At 39.6% G+C, this 14,420-nt stretch overlaps 1 protein-coding gene across 1 annotated transcript in view; it reads left to right on the plus strand.

Annotated features, from left to right (window-relative positions):
- FGD6 (FYVE, RhoGEF and PH domain containing 6) overlaps nt 1–14,420 on the plus strand; it is a gene marked incomplete at its 5' end in the record, with an annotated part of 63,313 nt that overhangs the window by 13,670 nt on the left and 35,223 nt on the right. Inside the window, 3 exon segments of the mRNA XM_009874493.1 lie at nt 7,485–7,632; nt 11,285–11,352; nt 11,445–11,475. Of these exon segments, the coding sequence (XP_009872795.1) occupies nt 7,485–7,632; nt 11,285–11,352; nt 11,445–11,475 (247 nt within the window).

Below are 14,420 nucleotides of genomic sequence, written 5' to 3' on the forward strand. Positions count from 1 at the left end.
AAAGAAGTAGAAAATTTATTAAGTGTGAAACACATATGACAAATGCCTTATTTATTTTTTTGCTTAGAAAGCAAGTCAGATTTACTTTTTTTCTTCTTGTTAAGGAAAGAAAGACGTGCTGTCTTGGCCTGAGGATAATGAATGCTAAACTAAATGCTACTGGCTGCAAGTGCTAAGGGTAATTTGGTTCCAGTGAGTCAGGTGTTGCAGTTTGCAACACGCTCAGCCGAGTTAGAGGGAGCTGCCAGAGGCATGATCCAACAGGCTAAATGTGGTGGCAGCTCACAGCAGTGATATCCTTCTTGCCCAGAAAACCCAGGTGTGAGCAGGGAGTGCCAGAGGTAATGACAGGGACAAAGAAGGTAGTTCTTGGCGTTCCTCTTGGTAGAAGTAAACTCCTGGCATTCCCACCTGGCCTCTCTCTGCAGCCAGCCCTTTTCCCAGGAGGCAGCAGACTGCTTTCGAAGTACAAGCGGCTCAGAACCAAAATCAATTTCAAACAGGTTGTCCTGAGCTTCTCTCTTGACACTGGATCACTGTTATTAAGGGTCCCAACTTCCTATAAAAAACATAGGTTCTTGTGCATACATACAGTATGTATGATATTGTTTAAAATAATTCTGTTTCAATTCTTGAAGTCTTTAATTGCAGTTTGAAAAAAAATAAGTTAATGTGCAGAAAGTACTTCCAATGTGAGTTGCTTGGCTGGATGCAGGTTTTTTGTTTTCTAGCTGTGATTCTTGAGGAGTGTTTACATTCATAATTGCATCCTTAAAGTTCCCTAACCAGCCTGGAGAGAATATATATCTATATCTCTCTATATATCTCTCACAACAGCTACAATTGATGCAAATAATCATGGATTAATTGGTCTGCTTTATTGCTTCTCATTTTGTGGTGCTTTCTGTAGTTAGACTGTTTTAGAGGTCTGTTTCATTGCTTGGCTCCACCTGTGGAAGGATAGCTCACAAAAGGAGCTAATGAATCTCACAGTTCCAGTATGTTCAAGTGGTCTTAAGAAATATAAGTAAAAGGGAGATTGAGATTAACTGCCTGTCATGTTCCTTAGCATCAGACCGATTAAAACTCCTAGCCTGTTGCCTTTTTTGTTGTTATTAGTCCTAACAATTCAAAGAACTTATTAAAATTGTTGAGTTGTCACTGCAGAAGAAAGAATGGCATGACTTTAATGCTGTTCTGTAACATCCCGTTTGAGAGGACACGTTGCTATCTCGCTCTCTCACTGTGAAAAAGCACCATTTTTGGCAGAGAACTGAAGCCCAAGCAGCTTGGCTGCCATAAGGCAACAACCGGTCCCCGGTGCTGGCAGCTGAGCCAGCGCTGTGAGAGCCGCAGCGGTATCCATCAGCCTTTCTCACACTGGCCACCACACCTGGAGAGGAGAGACGTGCTCTCAGCGTCAGCTTTTTTACACCTCTGTGTCTGTCTCATTAAGCCAGGGAGATGACTGATGCTGTAGGAATAACTCAGATAAGTAAGTCACCTGGTCCGGGCTGCATTTCATCTTCATTTTGTGCATAATGGTCTGGTATGCCTGAAGTGGAAATGAAAAGCAGGGGGGGCATGAAGAGAACGATGAGGGAGGGAATTTCTTAGCTATAATGATAGACAGTCACTGTTGTTCAGATAATCTGAAGTTTAAACGATGAGGTGAATTTGATGGGTTAGGGTCCAGGTGCATCTAGAGTGATTGGAAGTTCATCTTTCTGCTTTCCAGACTTGGTTTGCAAAAGAAAACGTGTGCTGATGTTGACTATTCGGGATGGTTGTTGGAGCTGAGGTATTGCAGCGAAATGTAACTCATCCATAAAGTACGTTGTTTTATACCTTTATTAATCTTGCTGATCACTAATCCCACCATATTTGTTTAAAACTTCCATAGGAGCTCACTAGTGATCTTGGTTAGTATTCATTATCTTTGGGCTTTGCCAAGTATACTTGCTTTCTAGAATTTATTTCCTTTTTTTCCAAAGCTCTGCAATAAATAGATATTAAGACATTAAACTCTTAAATAGAAAGTATTAAAATAAAGCAAAAAGAAGTTCACTAAAAAAAATCAAGCAATTATTAACCAAGCAGTAATTTCATTTTTTCTTTGGCTTCCCAAGAGCATCTTCTGTTGTCTTTAGCGCCTAGATCAGGTAATTGCTTTGAGATCTTAACTTGATAACTGTATTTATAACTCTTCTTTGTACCTCAGAAGAGAGATTTTGAATTTAGATAGGGCCTAACAGAAAAGATGCCATAGATGCCATTTTTTTCTGTTTCTTTTTTGTTTAAGTCTTTTGTTCTTGGGGTTTCCCAGAAGTGTGCAACTAGGATCCATTGAGGGAATTGGTCAGTGGGCTTGTTGCCTGACCTACAGCTCTTAAAGTATGAGGCTCTATAAGAAAATGTAACAGCCTTATCAGCTATTGCCTCCACAGAGAGCCAGTGTGCTTTTAGGTCTTAAAAAACCCCACATGCCATAGGTATTGAAATTGATTGCAGGGACTGGTGATATTAAAAACGGAAAATGGATGAAGAGCAATCGTAATTGTTGCCTCTCTGGAGGCAAGTGAGATGCAAGAAGCTGTGAAAGGATTGTCAAATGCTGTAACAATATAAAAAGGACTTGAGAGGAAATATTGTAGTAGGGTATGCTTATTGGCTCTCTGGTGTTTTGGTGTGTATTTTTCAGTTGAGTAGGAGCTCCAGTTTGTGTAATTTTGCCTCTATACTGAAGGGTTTCTTTAAAAATAAAAAAAAAAACCCCAAACAAAAACACCCACAAAAAAACCATAATGCAATACTGGTGGATGAGACAGAAGGATAAAAGTGCTGGGACACTCCTGAAAAAAGCAAGAGAATGGACACTCCTTTTAAAATAAAGAAAGGATGAGAAAAGAGTTTAGCAGAGTGTTGTATGCAAGGTTCTGTTCATTCAGCATTCCTTTGTATTTTTGATTACTTACTGAAAGTAGAAAAAACATCTAAAAATAAGGAAGATCATAAGGAAATGTGTGTGAAGCAGCAGCATGGATGAATCTATTTTAAACAAACACTTTGGAGCTGTAGAAACTTTCTTTATAGTAGGTATGGTGATGCTAACACTTGAAGTAATTCCAATATGCTATAAAATACTTAATGCTGGGGCATTCCGCGGCGGAGAATCTTTCTGAATCATCTCAGTCAAGCTTATAATAATATTTGCCTTCTAAATGAACTGGTAACTGAGAATGAAATGTTAATTGTGACTTCAGGCTGTGGTGTCCCATGCAGTGTCTAAATTAACAGTGCCTGAAAGTGAAGCCTCAGGTGTATTTGAAGCTTATATAACAATACAAAGAAGCTAGTCCGAACCAGTCTTGGTCATATTTTGAAGACACTAAGAGGGTTTTATGCTGATTAGGATTTCTTTTTTGGCTATAATAGCTTGACGGCAGTTCTTAAGTTTTGACTTTTTCTGTGCCGTACTAGGACTGACATGGTTTGTTTTGTTAATATTTTACTATTGCATTAGGAAAATACAGCGCAATGTATATACTTCTTCCCATAAGCTACTCATTCCGAGGCTAATTAACAATCCCTATATTTTATGTGTCAAGAAAGCCCCACATCTATATTTAGATAACTTGCTCACAAGATACAGCAAGATATTCTTACTCAGTGGGCAGCATGGTGAGTTGGCAGTGATGGTGTTTCACATGACTGATAATGCAGAAGTTTCTCTTGGTGGTGTTGTGGGTAGGACAAAGAATCAAGATGAAGAGGGAACAAGATAGAGATAGCTCACAGTATCCCTAAAATACCTATCAGAAGAGCTGCTTAAAAATAACAATTATTGCGTGTTTGTGCTATTTTGGAAAAGGGGAATTGACACGTAGTAGAAAAGATTCTTTATTTAAAGATTTACTGGTCTTTTCAAACTCGTTTAAAGGCTACAAGGGATTTCACTTTGTTTAGAGGTAACTTTGAGAACTATTATACAATTATGTTATAGATGATTTCAGAGGTAAAAGTGCAGAAAGAGTAATCAGTAAGTGCAAAACTGCTTTCTGTTTCGGCAGAGAAGCCGAAGGTTTGTGATGAAAGGGTAAGGCATAAGGTACAGGGAGATTCACGTGATCTCCAGCACTGATAAAGGCAGATCAGCAACGTGACTTTGTCACCGTCTTCTCTGAAGAAGAGGACACAACTGCAGATACCGCCAGGAGTTCATCTACCCCTGGCTACAGATTGCACCTTAGCCCTGAACTGGCAGCTTGTTTGGAAGATGGCTGGGAGCGAACTGACATTTGATTGTTAATCATCCATTATGGGTTTCCTTAAAACAACAAAGAAGAAAAAAAATAAAACAAACAAAAAATCGGCCAAAATACCTTCAGCAAAAGTATCAGGTGGAAGAACATGAGGGCTGTGTTAGGCAGTGAGCTGAGCAAATACAACCTAAATACGGGAATTACGCTGAGGTGCTTTGACTGGTGGGGCAGCTACTGTAGGCAACCTTTGGCAGATGATTCTGTCAGCTCTCAGAGTTTTCTTTACATGAATAGTAGGTGCATACGTACCATGAAGGCAAGGAAAGAGGCTCACTGCTTAAACGTTGTTGTGATTCATGCGAAGAAAAAAATACGTATTCGTTGAGTGATTCACATTTGTGGACACTTATTAAACATCCTAAATAATCATTGGTTAATTATTTTAAAAGTTTAGTAGTTTTTTTACTGAAACTTTTATTAGAGAAGCTGATTAATCTTTCATTTAGAAAATGCTTTACTAGTTTGATCTTCATCCTTTAGTGGTGCTGGCATTATGTTTGTGCAAGCAGAATATAGCCTCACCTAGAAATATGCTTGTCTCTGACTTCTGAAAGGGCAGGTTTTCTAAAGCTTGAAGTGTTGGCATGGTTACCCTGAGAAGTTCAAGTGGAAAATGATAGCAAAGTCTGGGAGTGGGTATCCTGTAGAATATGCTTAGGCAAAAGAACTGTGATTTCACAAGCGTGAAAACAATGTTTTCTTTATGGGAAGGAATCTTAGTTAAAGGAAATTAAAGCAGCAATTAAAACAAATATTAAGGATAGGAAAAGGGCAATAAATTGTCCAGTAAGAAAAGTAAAACTTAAGAAGAGACTAAAAAATGAATTCTGGTGTGGTTAGAGATGAAGTGTGTAATGCCTTTTGCAACGTGGAAAAAAATTACCTGAGATCAGTGATGGATGTGGATGGTAAAACTGTGAGTAATATAGTAAAGGAAGGGATAGCAATAGTTATTCCTGTTGCAGGTTTTGACTAAAGGAGGCGGATATATCTACCTCAGTAATGCTACAGTTATAATAAAGATGTTTCTCATCTATAAAATAAAAGGATATGAGGTGGCATCTGCAAAAATAAACATTCTTCGGCCAACAGGTCCTTTGGCTGGGAATTAGACTAGACAAGGAATTTTTGGAATTTAGCAAGTGAACAAGTAACTGCAGGAGTCCTAGCGTCCTGTTAGTGTGGTTCTAGGGAAGGCTCCAGTGAAAGCTCTGGTAAAAACCTGCTTTTTTGCCTTCCTGAAGCTGGAGGAGGCTCTGTGGGAACAGTCCTTGCCATACTTCAGGGGCTGTCGACAGCAGCACTTGTCTTTCTGGTGGTCACTCTGTTCCCACGTGAAGCTGAGAATTTCCAAACTGAAATAAACGGGGAACTCGCTGCACCCTGGATGCTGCAGTCTTGGCTCAGTGTCTTGTTTGAACTCGGTGATGAGCTTGCAATCTCCTTCCTCCCCCCACCCCACTCAGTTCTGGGAGACTGTAACTGCTTGGGTGTTTCCTGAGTCCTTCCTGTGTTGTCGTAATAGAACCAAGCTATTTTAATCTTTTCTATGTCTTCCTGGCTGACCAAGGACTGTCTGCAGGCCAGCTTATCTTGTCTTTATCTCTAAATGTATTTCGATTTGTGATCAGCATTTCTATGTTGTTTTGGGGTTTTGCTGGTTTGTGGTGGGTTGTTTTTTTTTTTAGCTCTACCTTGAGCATTGAATTAGTCAACACCTTGCTGTGGCTGCTGGAGCATCCTTGCACAGCTGGTTTTCCTTACTTCTGCAATTCAGGTTAGTGGCAGCCACCTCCCATGGGATCCACGCTGACAGATTTTCTTTCTGGTAACTGTCACAACTGGAGTTGGTGACTTTGAAGAACTGCCCTCCATATCTCTCCTGTGATTCAAAGTTAGGAAAAGATCAGTCGTAATCATTCCTTGTGTAAGGAGGCAGAGAGCAGCTTTATCGTAGAATCGCAGAATGTTAGGGGTTGGAAGGGATCTCTACAGAGAAGCGTGTAGCCCCAGCAGAAGCCAACTGCACAAAATCAGAGGTTAATCAACACAGTAAGATCTGGGCTGGCTGCAACAGCTTGGGGACAAAGGTTTCTGGATTTGCTGTTTGTTTTGTAGAGCAGCTAATCACTTTTGGCTCATATTGCAATAAGCCTGTAGCATCCCAGAGTCTTTTTGCAGGCCTTGAACACAGGTTTTTACGAGTTTCAACACAGCGTAATCGACGATTGTCAGGTATTTTTAAGGATTAAAAACAGGAGCCCTGGGATCTGCTGTGTTTCTGTATAGCTTTATCAAAGCTTCAGTCGCTGTTTCCTCCGGGCTTTGTTTGGTTCTTTACCTTTCCCTCCTCTCTTTTTTATTTTCTTTTAGAATTGCGTTTTTTAAATCTCTACTGAAATTGTCAAGGCTAGTTAGAGGAAGAAGGTTGTATACCTGTCTAATGCAGTTTCTATATTGCAAATACGACTGAAGCTAATGAAAAGAGACTTCTATAATCATTGTACAGTGGCAGAACCAGGTTATATTTTATACCTTTGACAGCTACCTGGAAGGTGTCTATCTCTGGGAGATGGCTGCCTTTAATCATGAAAGATTCTGCTTTCCTGGTTTTAAAGAGAATTATTGGACAGAACAGTTATAATATTGCCATCCCTGATGCAGCTGTTTAGCAGTATGCATTGAGCAACAACCCTGTATATATACATGCATCAACAATTTTAAACAGAAAGCTCCAATCTGAATACCATATCTAGAACAAGTTCTGATGCTTTGGGATGGAGGAGAGCAAAATGGTTACGATCTTTCTTTATCTTGTCATGCAGTACAGATGTTGTACTGTACATGCCCATAGTAATAATAGATTCACCAAACATTGCCATCAGGCAGACTGATAGACAAGAACAACATAATACTCCAGAAGTGCTGTGGCTTTTGCTCACTGTTGACAAGCATTGTCTAAATACCAGAATAGATAAAGTATTGCAGAGTTATGAGGCCACTGTGGAAAAGCCTACCACTGTGGTTGTTATCTTCAGGCTACCCACTACTGTTTTCACTGTTTCTAATACCGAGCAGACCATTTATTGTGGGGTAAACCAGAGAGCTCTTTACGTAAATAAAGTAGGATATGTTTATCAACTCTACATATTTTAATTTTAGGTCCTTAGAAGAACACCATGATCATCCCAGCGTGGTAATGGGAGATCTTCAGTCAGATGAAGAAGATATCATGAACAGTTCTGATGAAGATGATGACACAAATTCTGATTCCAGCAAAGGAGAGCCTGATTCTCAAGAAGATAAACAGGTATCTTTTTATCTTTATCTTCTGAAGATATTCCTCACGCTTGCACTATTTTGTAAGTTGTAACCTATTGGGATATTTTTGGATAAAAGACATGGAGTCAACATAATTTCGTATATTTCTTTTCATTGTTTTTGTTATTTAGTTTGGTTTTGCCCCTAAAATTTTGATCTGTGTGTGTTAACCTGATACCAGGAGGTCAAGTTTAGAAATATCCCACTACAGAGTGTGTATTGCCTGGCATATTTGTTCTTAATCTTTCACTGAATCATGGAGCTGTAGATATGCCTACCATGCCCCTTTATTAGAGATACAGGCACAGATCTATGTTTAGAGATCTTCAGTTTTGAAACTTTTAAATACGTTTCAATGAAGTTGTCTATGCCTCATAGATCCCAGGGTGCACAGTATCTCTTTTGCACTGAACATTTAAAATCAACCTTTGATTTGTCAGCGGTGGTGAAGCCTAAGGAAAGGGGCCAGGTGAAGGTTGCAAGATCTGAGAAGGTCCTTGTGAAAAATCTCTAGGAAGCTGTAGTTTTGCCTGGATGGTTCTATTTTGGGGGTCTTGGCCGTGCAGCAAGGGCTGTGTCCCAGTAGCAGTTTCTGTGCCGACAACTTTCTTGCCTTTGCAGGCTCTGCATACTGACTCGCCACCTCACTGCTTGGTGCACAGGGAGCAGATGACAGAACCAGTTTTTAATTCTTCCCTTTATCAATGGTGTGAAACACAAAGGGCTCACCTTGCCCTTAAGCATTTAAGTTCCTTAATTCACACCTTGGCCGCTGAGGAGAGACTGTTAATGTGCGCATGGGAGGGACCTCTCCTGGCAGAATTTTAGAGCTGTCTCTATGGCTCTTGGTGGAACATAAGGCACACTTGGCTGTTAGGGTTGAGGTCTGACCTTCAGCTCACTTCTGCGAGTGCCAGCTTGGAATCATTTCCCCTATTTTATTCTCATATCTCCTTCAAATGAGGAGCAGGGAGACAGCACTAACTACTTAGAATAAGATGAAGTTCGGGGGGGGTCCTATTTCTCTCCTTGGGGATACCTGCTTGCTTTCTTCTCAGTGCTGGATGCCCTGACATCAGCCTACTCATAAACCAGTGCCTCTCCTCACCATCTGTACTGGCAGCTTTCTTTCATTTGGTAGTAGTTATAATTGCTTCCTTTCCTTAAAAATGAGTAATAATTTAAAAAGAAAACCAAACACAAAACAGAAGAACCCCAACCAAACCAAAACAAAACACCCTACCAAAAACCAATGAGTGTAATGCTGGAAGAGAAGACTTAGTAATGTCATAGAATCAAGAATCATAGAATGGCCTAGGCTGGAAGGGACCTTAGAGATCATCTAATCCAACCTGTTTGGGGCAGGGACGCCACCTCTCGACTAGACCAGGCAACACATGGGGACCGAGCGGGAATCAAACCCGTGACCTCGGTGTTGGTCCTTGTTGTCAGCACTGCTGCTCAAACGACTGAGCTAACCGGCCCCCTAATGTGTTATTTAACCAAATCTTCTGAGAGGAGTAAATTGGGGGAGGGGAAAAAAAGTCAAGGGAAAAGCTTGTTCCCCTGAAACTAAGCGAGACTGTACCTGTCTAAAAGCTAACTTACCCTGTGTGCCTCTAGAAATGCTCTCGACCTTTCGCAAAGGAGTTTTGCCGGAAAGCATCCCCATTACGAGGGTTCTCGGGCAGATTTCTTGGAGTAATTCAGGGCTCGCTGTGAAGCGTGGGCTCGCTTCAGCCGCCCGCGGCACGTGTGGCCGGCAGCTGGGGATTAGCAACCAGCTTCCCAACAGGGAGAGCAGCTGCAGAGGAGAATGAAGCAGTCTCTGCATCCGTCATCAGCTGGGCCTTCGTTTTATTTTTCCTTGCCACAGGCATCTGGCTGTTTTGATGCTTTTTATCTGTCAGAGGAGTTACAAGGTTCCTTCCCAGTGAAAGCTCTGCCTGAAAGCGCAATTTGTATCCCTTCGGTTCTCCCCAAGTATCTTTGGCTGAGCAAATGCAAAGTGGTCTTTTCCGTGCCAGCTGGTATGTGAAAAGTCTTTCAAATGGGCTTGAAAACAGACTGTGGTATTTCATTCTGTAGTTGTCTACCAGTAGCATCTCCTTCTCAAAATACTAATTTTCATCTCATTTGCACCTGTCACATCCACAGATACCTTGCTCCACATAATGGAGTTACTTGTGAATTCAGTCTTGTAGGGAGTGTGTCAGCTGTCCTTCCTAGAAAGGGATGGAGGTCTGAGGATAGGTGTTATAATCTCACCTGAATCCAGTTGACCCTCACTGGGCAGATCTAAGTGGTTTTTTTGGAAATAAATTTAACTTTCAAAATAAAATCTCAGCTCTGTGTGAAGATGTCTATGTAGTATATAAAATAGATAATGTATTTAGCATATATGTGATCCAATACTGAATGATTAAATTCAGACATTGATTTTAATTTAATAATAAGCACTGTGTAAATTAAATTAAAATGAAAAAAATCAGTTTTATTTTTATTTTGAATATAACAATATCATTAAAACCAACCTATGAATATTATCAGTTCTGTAGCCTGATTTCTAGCACTTGAGACTTGTTTATAGGTTTGGAGGCCTAAAACTCCAGAAAAATCTTGCAACATTAGCACTTGTGAAACAAAGGTTCATGTATGCAATGCTGCCGATACCTGCTTTTCCAGAGAAACTGTTCAATGTCTGTATTATTCTGCCATACTCTATACAGTCTCCCTAGGACTTCCATCCCTTGCGTTGTATATCCTGTGATGTTTTAGCACTCCTCATCCACGCTCGTTCTTTGCTGCCCATTGAAATGAAAGCCTGAATATCTAATAGATGTGGTCACAGCTGGCATACGGCGTATGAGAGAAGCATATGGCAAACCGTGAGAGCCGTTAGAGGGAAAGGTGTTTTATCTGAGGGAAATTGTACGTGGGAGCCACAATGGGTAGAAAACACATTTGCATCCTGACAGCTACCCCGTTTTACTTTGTTATACCTGTGGTTTCAATCTGATGTTGAACAGCAGCATTGATTTTTTTTTTTTTTTTAGAAGCTAAACATGCGTGCATAAAAGCTATGTATTTCAGCAGCTTCTTTAGTGGACTGGCAGAAGCTGACTTCTGTCTTCAGTGTGGTGGTGGTTTTTTTTTCTTTTTGTCTTTTCATCTTTTTCAGTGAAGAAAATGTGTATTTCTTTTAAGATGTTCTTGAAACCCATCTGAGTTTACTGCAAGTATTACTGTTGCTCTGTCAATCAGAAAAAAAGATTAAACAATATAGAAATATTATCTGTACTTTACTACTTTTGCTAAACAATAATTGTTTTTTTACTAGGGCTTTGTTCATTATGGGCTTCAGTGCTTCCTGTAATAATTAAATAAAAAGGCTGATAGTCTTATAAAAGCCGCTCTCAGCTAATATTGTTTTTTCCAGCTACAAGCTCAAATGATTTTCTCACGGATCCTGAAAAACCAGAAGATTTCAAAGCCAAGAGATTTTAAAGCAATATAAAACGTTTTCATTAGAAATAACTACTGAATAATTACATTTAATTATGTTGGAGAACTACTGGCCAGAAATTATCTTTACATCAGTTTTACTAGGCGCATAGTATAACATATAATTTTATTTGCAGGGTAAGGCAGCTGGAAAGAAGACAAAGGTTTACCATATTGCCAAGGAGATCATGAGCTCAGAAAAAGTGTAAGTGTCAATGCTAAACTTAACAGCTACTCAATTTATTTTGACTGGGCAATTAAAATGTAACTATTTGCTTTTTCTTGCTTTTCTGGTAGGTTTGTGGATGTGCTAAAGCTCTTACACATTGTAAGTACCCCAGAAAAGAAGTTCCTCTTCTACTTTTTAATCTGTTAAAGTTCTATTTATTACAGTGATTGTGACTTTTTTCTGCTGTGTCTACATATTCAAAATATAAAAATTAATCTAATTAAGCAGAACAGTAAAGTTTCAGATTTTATATAATGGATGAACATTGTGTTGGTTCCTTCTGCATCTCCTTATTCATGTCTGCTGTCTTGCAGCTGAGTGGGAGTATTACTTGAATTTTGAAAATGGAATATATATCCGTTTATGTTAATCAGCATCATATTTATAAGCTAGTTTGTACTATAGCAATGAAAATAAAATCTTTGGTTAGAGTAACTTCTAAAGTAGCAAGGGGAGGCAGGACCAATTTACCTTTAGAAATGGTACATGAAAATACACATTCTTTAGTCAGTCTAACTAATTAGCTCTAATGGTACATCAGTCACCATGGTACCGTATGTTTTGGTACTACAATGCTTTGACAAGTGCTCGCTTTCTGGTGACAGCTGTGATTGTAGTACCTACAATGTGTTGTCCACAGCAAGGGTTAAGTGTTTAAATCATGCATATGCAGACGAGTCATCTGTTAAACATGCCGTGTTCACGGTGATTATAGTAAAGTAATGAAGAATTTAGCTTTCTCTAGCTCTGTTTTGTGCGGTTTTTCTGTCAACTTCTAAGTGATAGGTGTTTGTACCATTTTGTCACTCTGCTGAGAGCAAGCATAGTGACTTTTTACCTTGGGCAGCAGGAGTGGTTATATTGCAAGCAGATGTGTTGGTCTATCTTGGTCTCCTGAGAAGCATGTTCTGTGAAACTGGGAACAAAGACTCTTACAGATGGAGATACGCAGTCCTGTAACACAGAGATCTTTCATGGAAAAAGGACTTACCACACTGCTTGCTGATTCCTCTTTTGCCTTCCGTTTTAGTAATTGATTTTCTTACTCTATTTCAGCTTGGTTTTTAAAAGCTGAGGCAGGCAGTTGCAGCCAATATATGATTTATATTTTACATGGTTTCTAGTACAGAACTCGAGTTTAAATCCTGGTTAAAGGAAGAGTGTTGTCCCAATGAGTATAGACAAGTTTTTAAGCTATATGATTTTTAATTATAATATTTTGAGGCATATAATTTCTATCTTAAAAATGTCTTTTGCTTTTCAGTGTACCAGTTCTTCAGGTTACTTGTGCACTACTGGCAGAAAAGGCTGTTGGTGATGAGGATACGGGCAAGCAGAGGAAGAATGTGAGAGAGGGAGAATAGTAGGGAGTTTAGGAAGTTTCTAGGGTAAACCTGAGGTTGTCTGTGCGATGTGGATGTGCAGTGCTGTAGGGTGAGTTTTGCTTTGTTTTAATGGATAACTCGCAACTCTATTCATGACAGTAAGCTAGTTTCTAGCTGCCAAATAACAATCATTATAAATGTTTTTGTTGGCCAGCAATAGCAATCGACATGTATTCAGCCTGGCCTAACAGAGAGGATGCTAAGCCAGGAGTCAAGGAAATACTTTGTCCTCAGCTTGTCCGTGGCCTGCAGTGGAAACCTTGGTGAGAGTCCTTGTCAGAGTGGACACCAGTTCTGAGGCTCAGTGTTTGTGCATTCTTCATCAGATAAAAATTGCCATACCTGAGAAAGACTGAAGAAACACTTTTATTTCCAGAGTGGTATCCCTGAGGATTTGTGTATATTCATCACAGACATTATTAAATCTATTCATCTAATCATATATTTCTTATGGATAATATTTAAATATGGATAAAGCTATTTTTTGATTTGGTGTGCACTGAACCACTTTGGTGTACCAACTTCAGTGTCAGGGTTACTAACTGTAGTCAAGCAAGCTCTTATAGACTTTTTGGAATTAAAACTTAGATTCCTTCTAGGTTGGGCTATTTTACCTGTAGTAAAGATTTGGCTGGTCAGAGGCACCTTCTGAACCATCTATTAGTGATTTTCCAAAGAGTTAATACTCAAAATTTAGTGACTACTTCCATTAGTGTTATCCTCAGTCTGTCTTACCAGTGGCAGTAAATGCAGCTCATGGCTCTTAGCACAGCCAAGGAAGAGGACTGGTAATGTAAGAAAAAGATTTTGAAGTAGTTGCTGCTTATTAGAGCATTTGAATTGGATTCTAAAGCAGTTGAGAAGATGGGAACGTGGTTGCAAACTAGTTACAAGCACCATTGAATTTTTTTTTAACATTTTCTTCTTTTATATTGACAAAGTCAAGTTAGGTGGAGCAACTCTCTCAAGATGCCAGTGTGCTGGCCTATTTGGACACTATCACACTTCATAAGTACACCTGACTACTTATGTTGAAGACAGACTACAAAAATTCTCTAGAAAATTATAAACCCTTGAGGACATTGAGATAAGGGACTTAACTGGTTTTACACGGTGATGCTCTCTCAAACATAGTTGGTGAATGGGCTTGCTTGAGGGAGTAATCAAACATTAGATGTAATCATGAACTCTCTGTATTTCTGCAACTATTGTAATGTTCTTTTAGAGGACAAGATTCCAGTAAAATGCTGTTAGAAACTCCTGAAAACAAAGGGGCTTAAACCAAACCAGTTCATCCATGTGCATCTCTGTGGGAAAGTTCATACATGGTCTCCAGAGGGTAAACAAGGATTGAGAAGATGTGAGAAGTGCTGTTTCTTCCCTAAGGACACTTGCAGGAAAAAAACCAACCAAACAGTGAACTGAATGTAAAACATAAGTGAAAGAGAAACAAGCTTGTCTTGAGATTCTCTGTGCCCAGAAAACACCTGGTGTTCCTGGAAAAAGGCATAAGGCAGGAATAAGGCAAAGATTTTCCTCTTTGTTGTGGGATTCTTTCGAAATGGTTTGCTTTGCACAAGTGAGAGGACCTCCTCGGCAGCACCCTGGTGCTGTAAGGGCAAGCTGCATGGCTAATTTATTGTCATTTCTTTTGTCCAT

This window comes from Apaloderma vittatum, unplaced genomic scaffold (assembly GCF_000703405.1).
Source record: "Apaloderma vittatum isolate BGI_N311 unplaced genomic scaffold, ASM70340v1 scaffold12780, whole genome shotgun sequence".
In the NCBI taxonomy this organism is placed as follows: Eukaryota; Metazoa; Chordata; class Aves; order Trogoniformes; family Trogonidae; genus Apaloderma; species Apaloderma vittatum.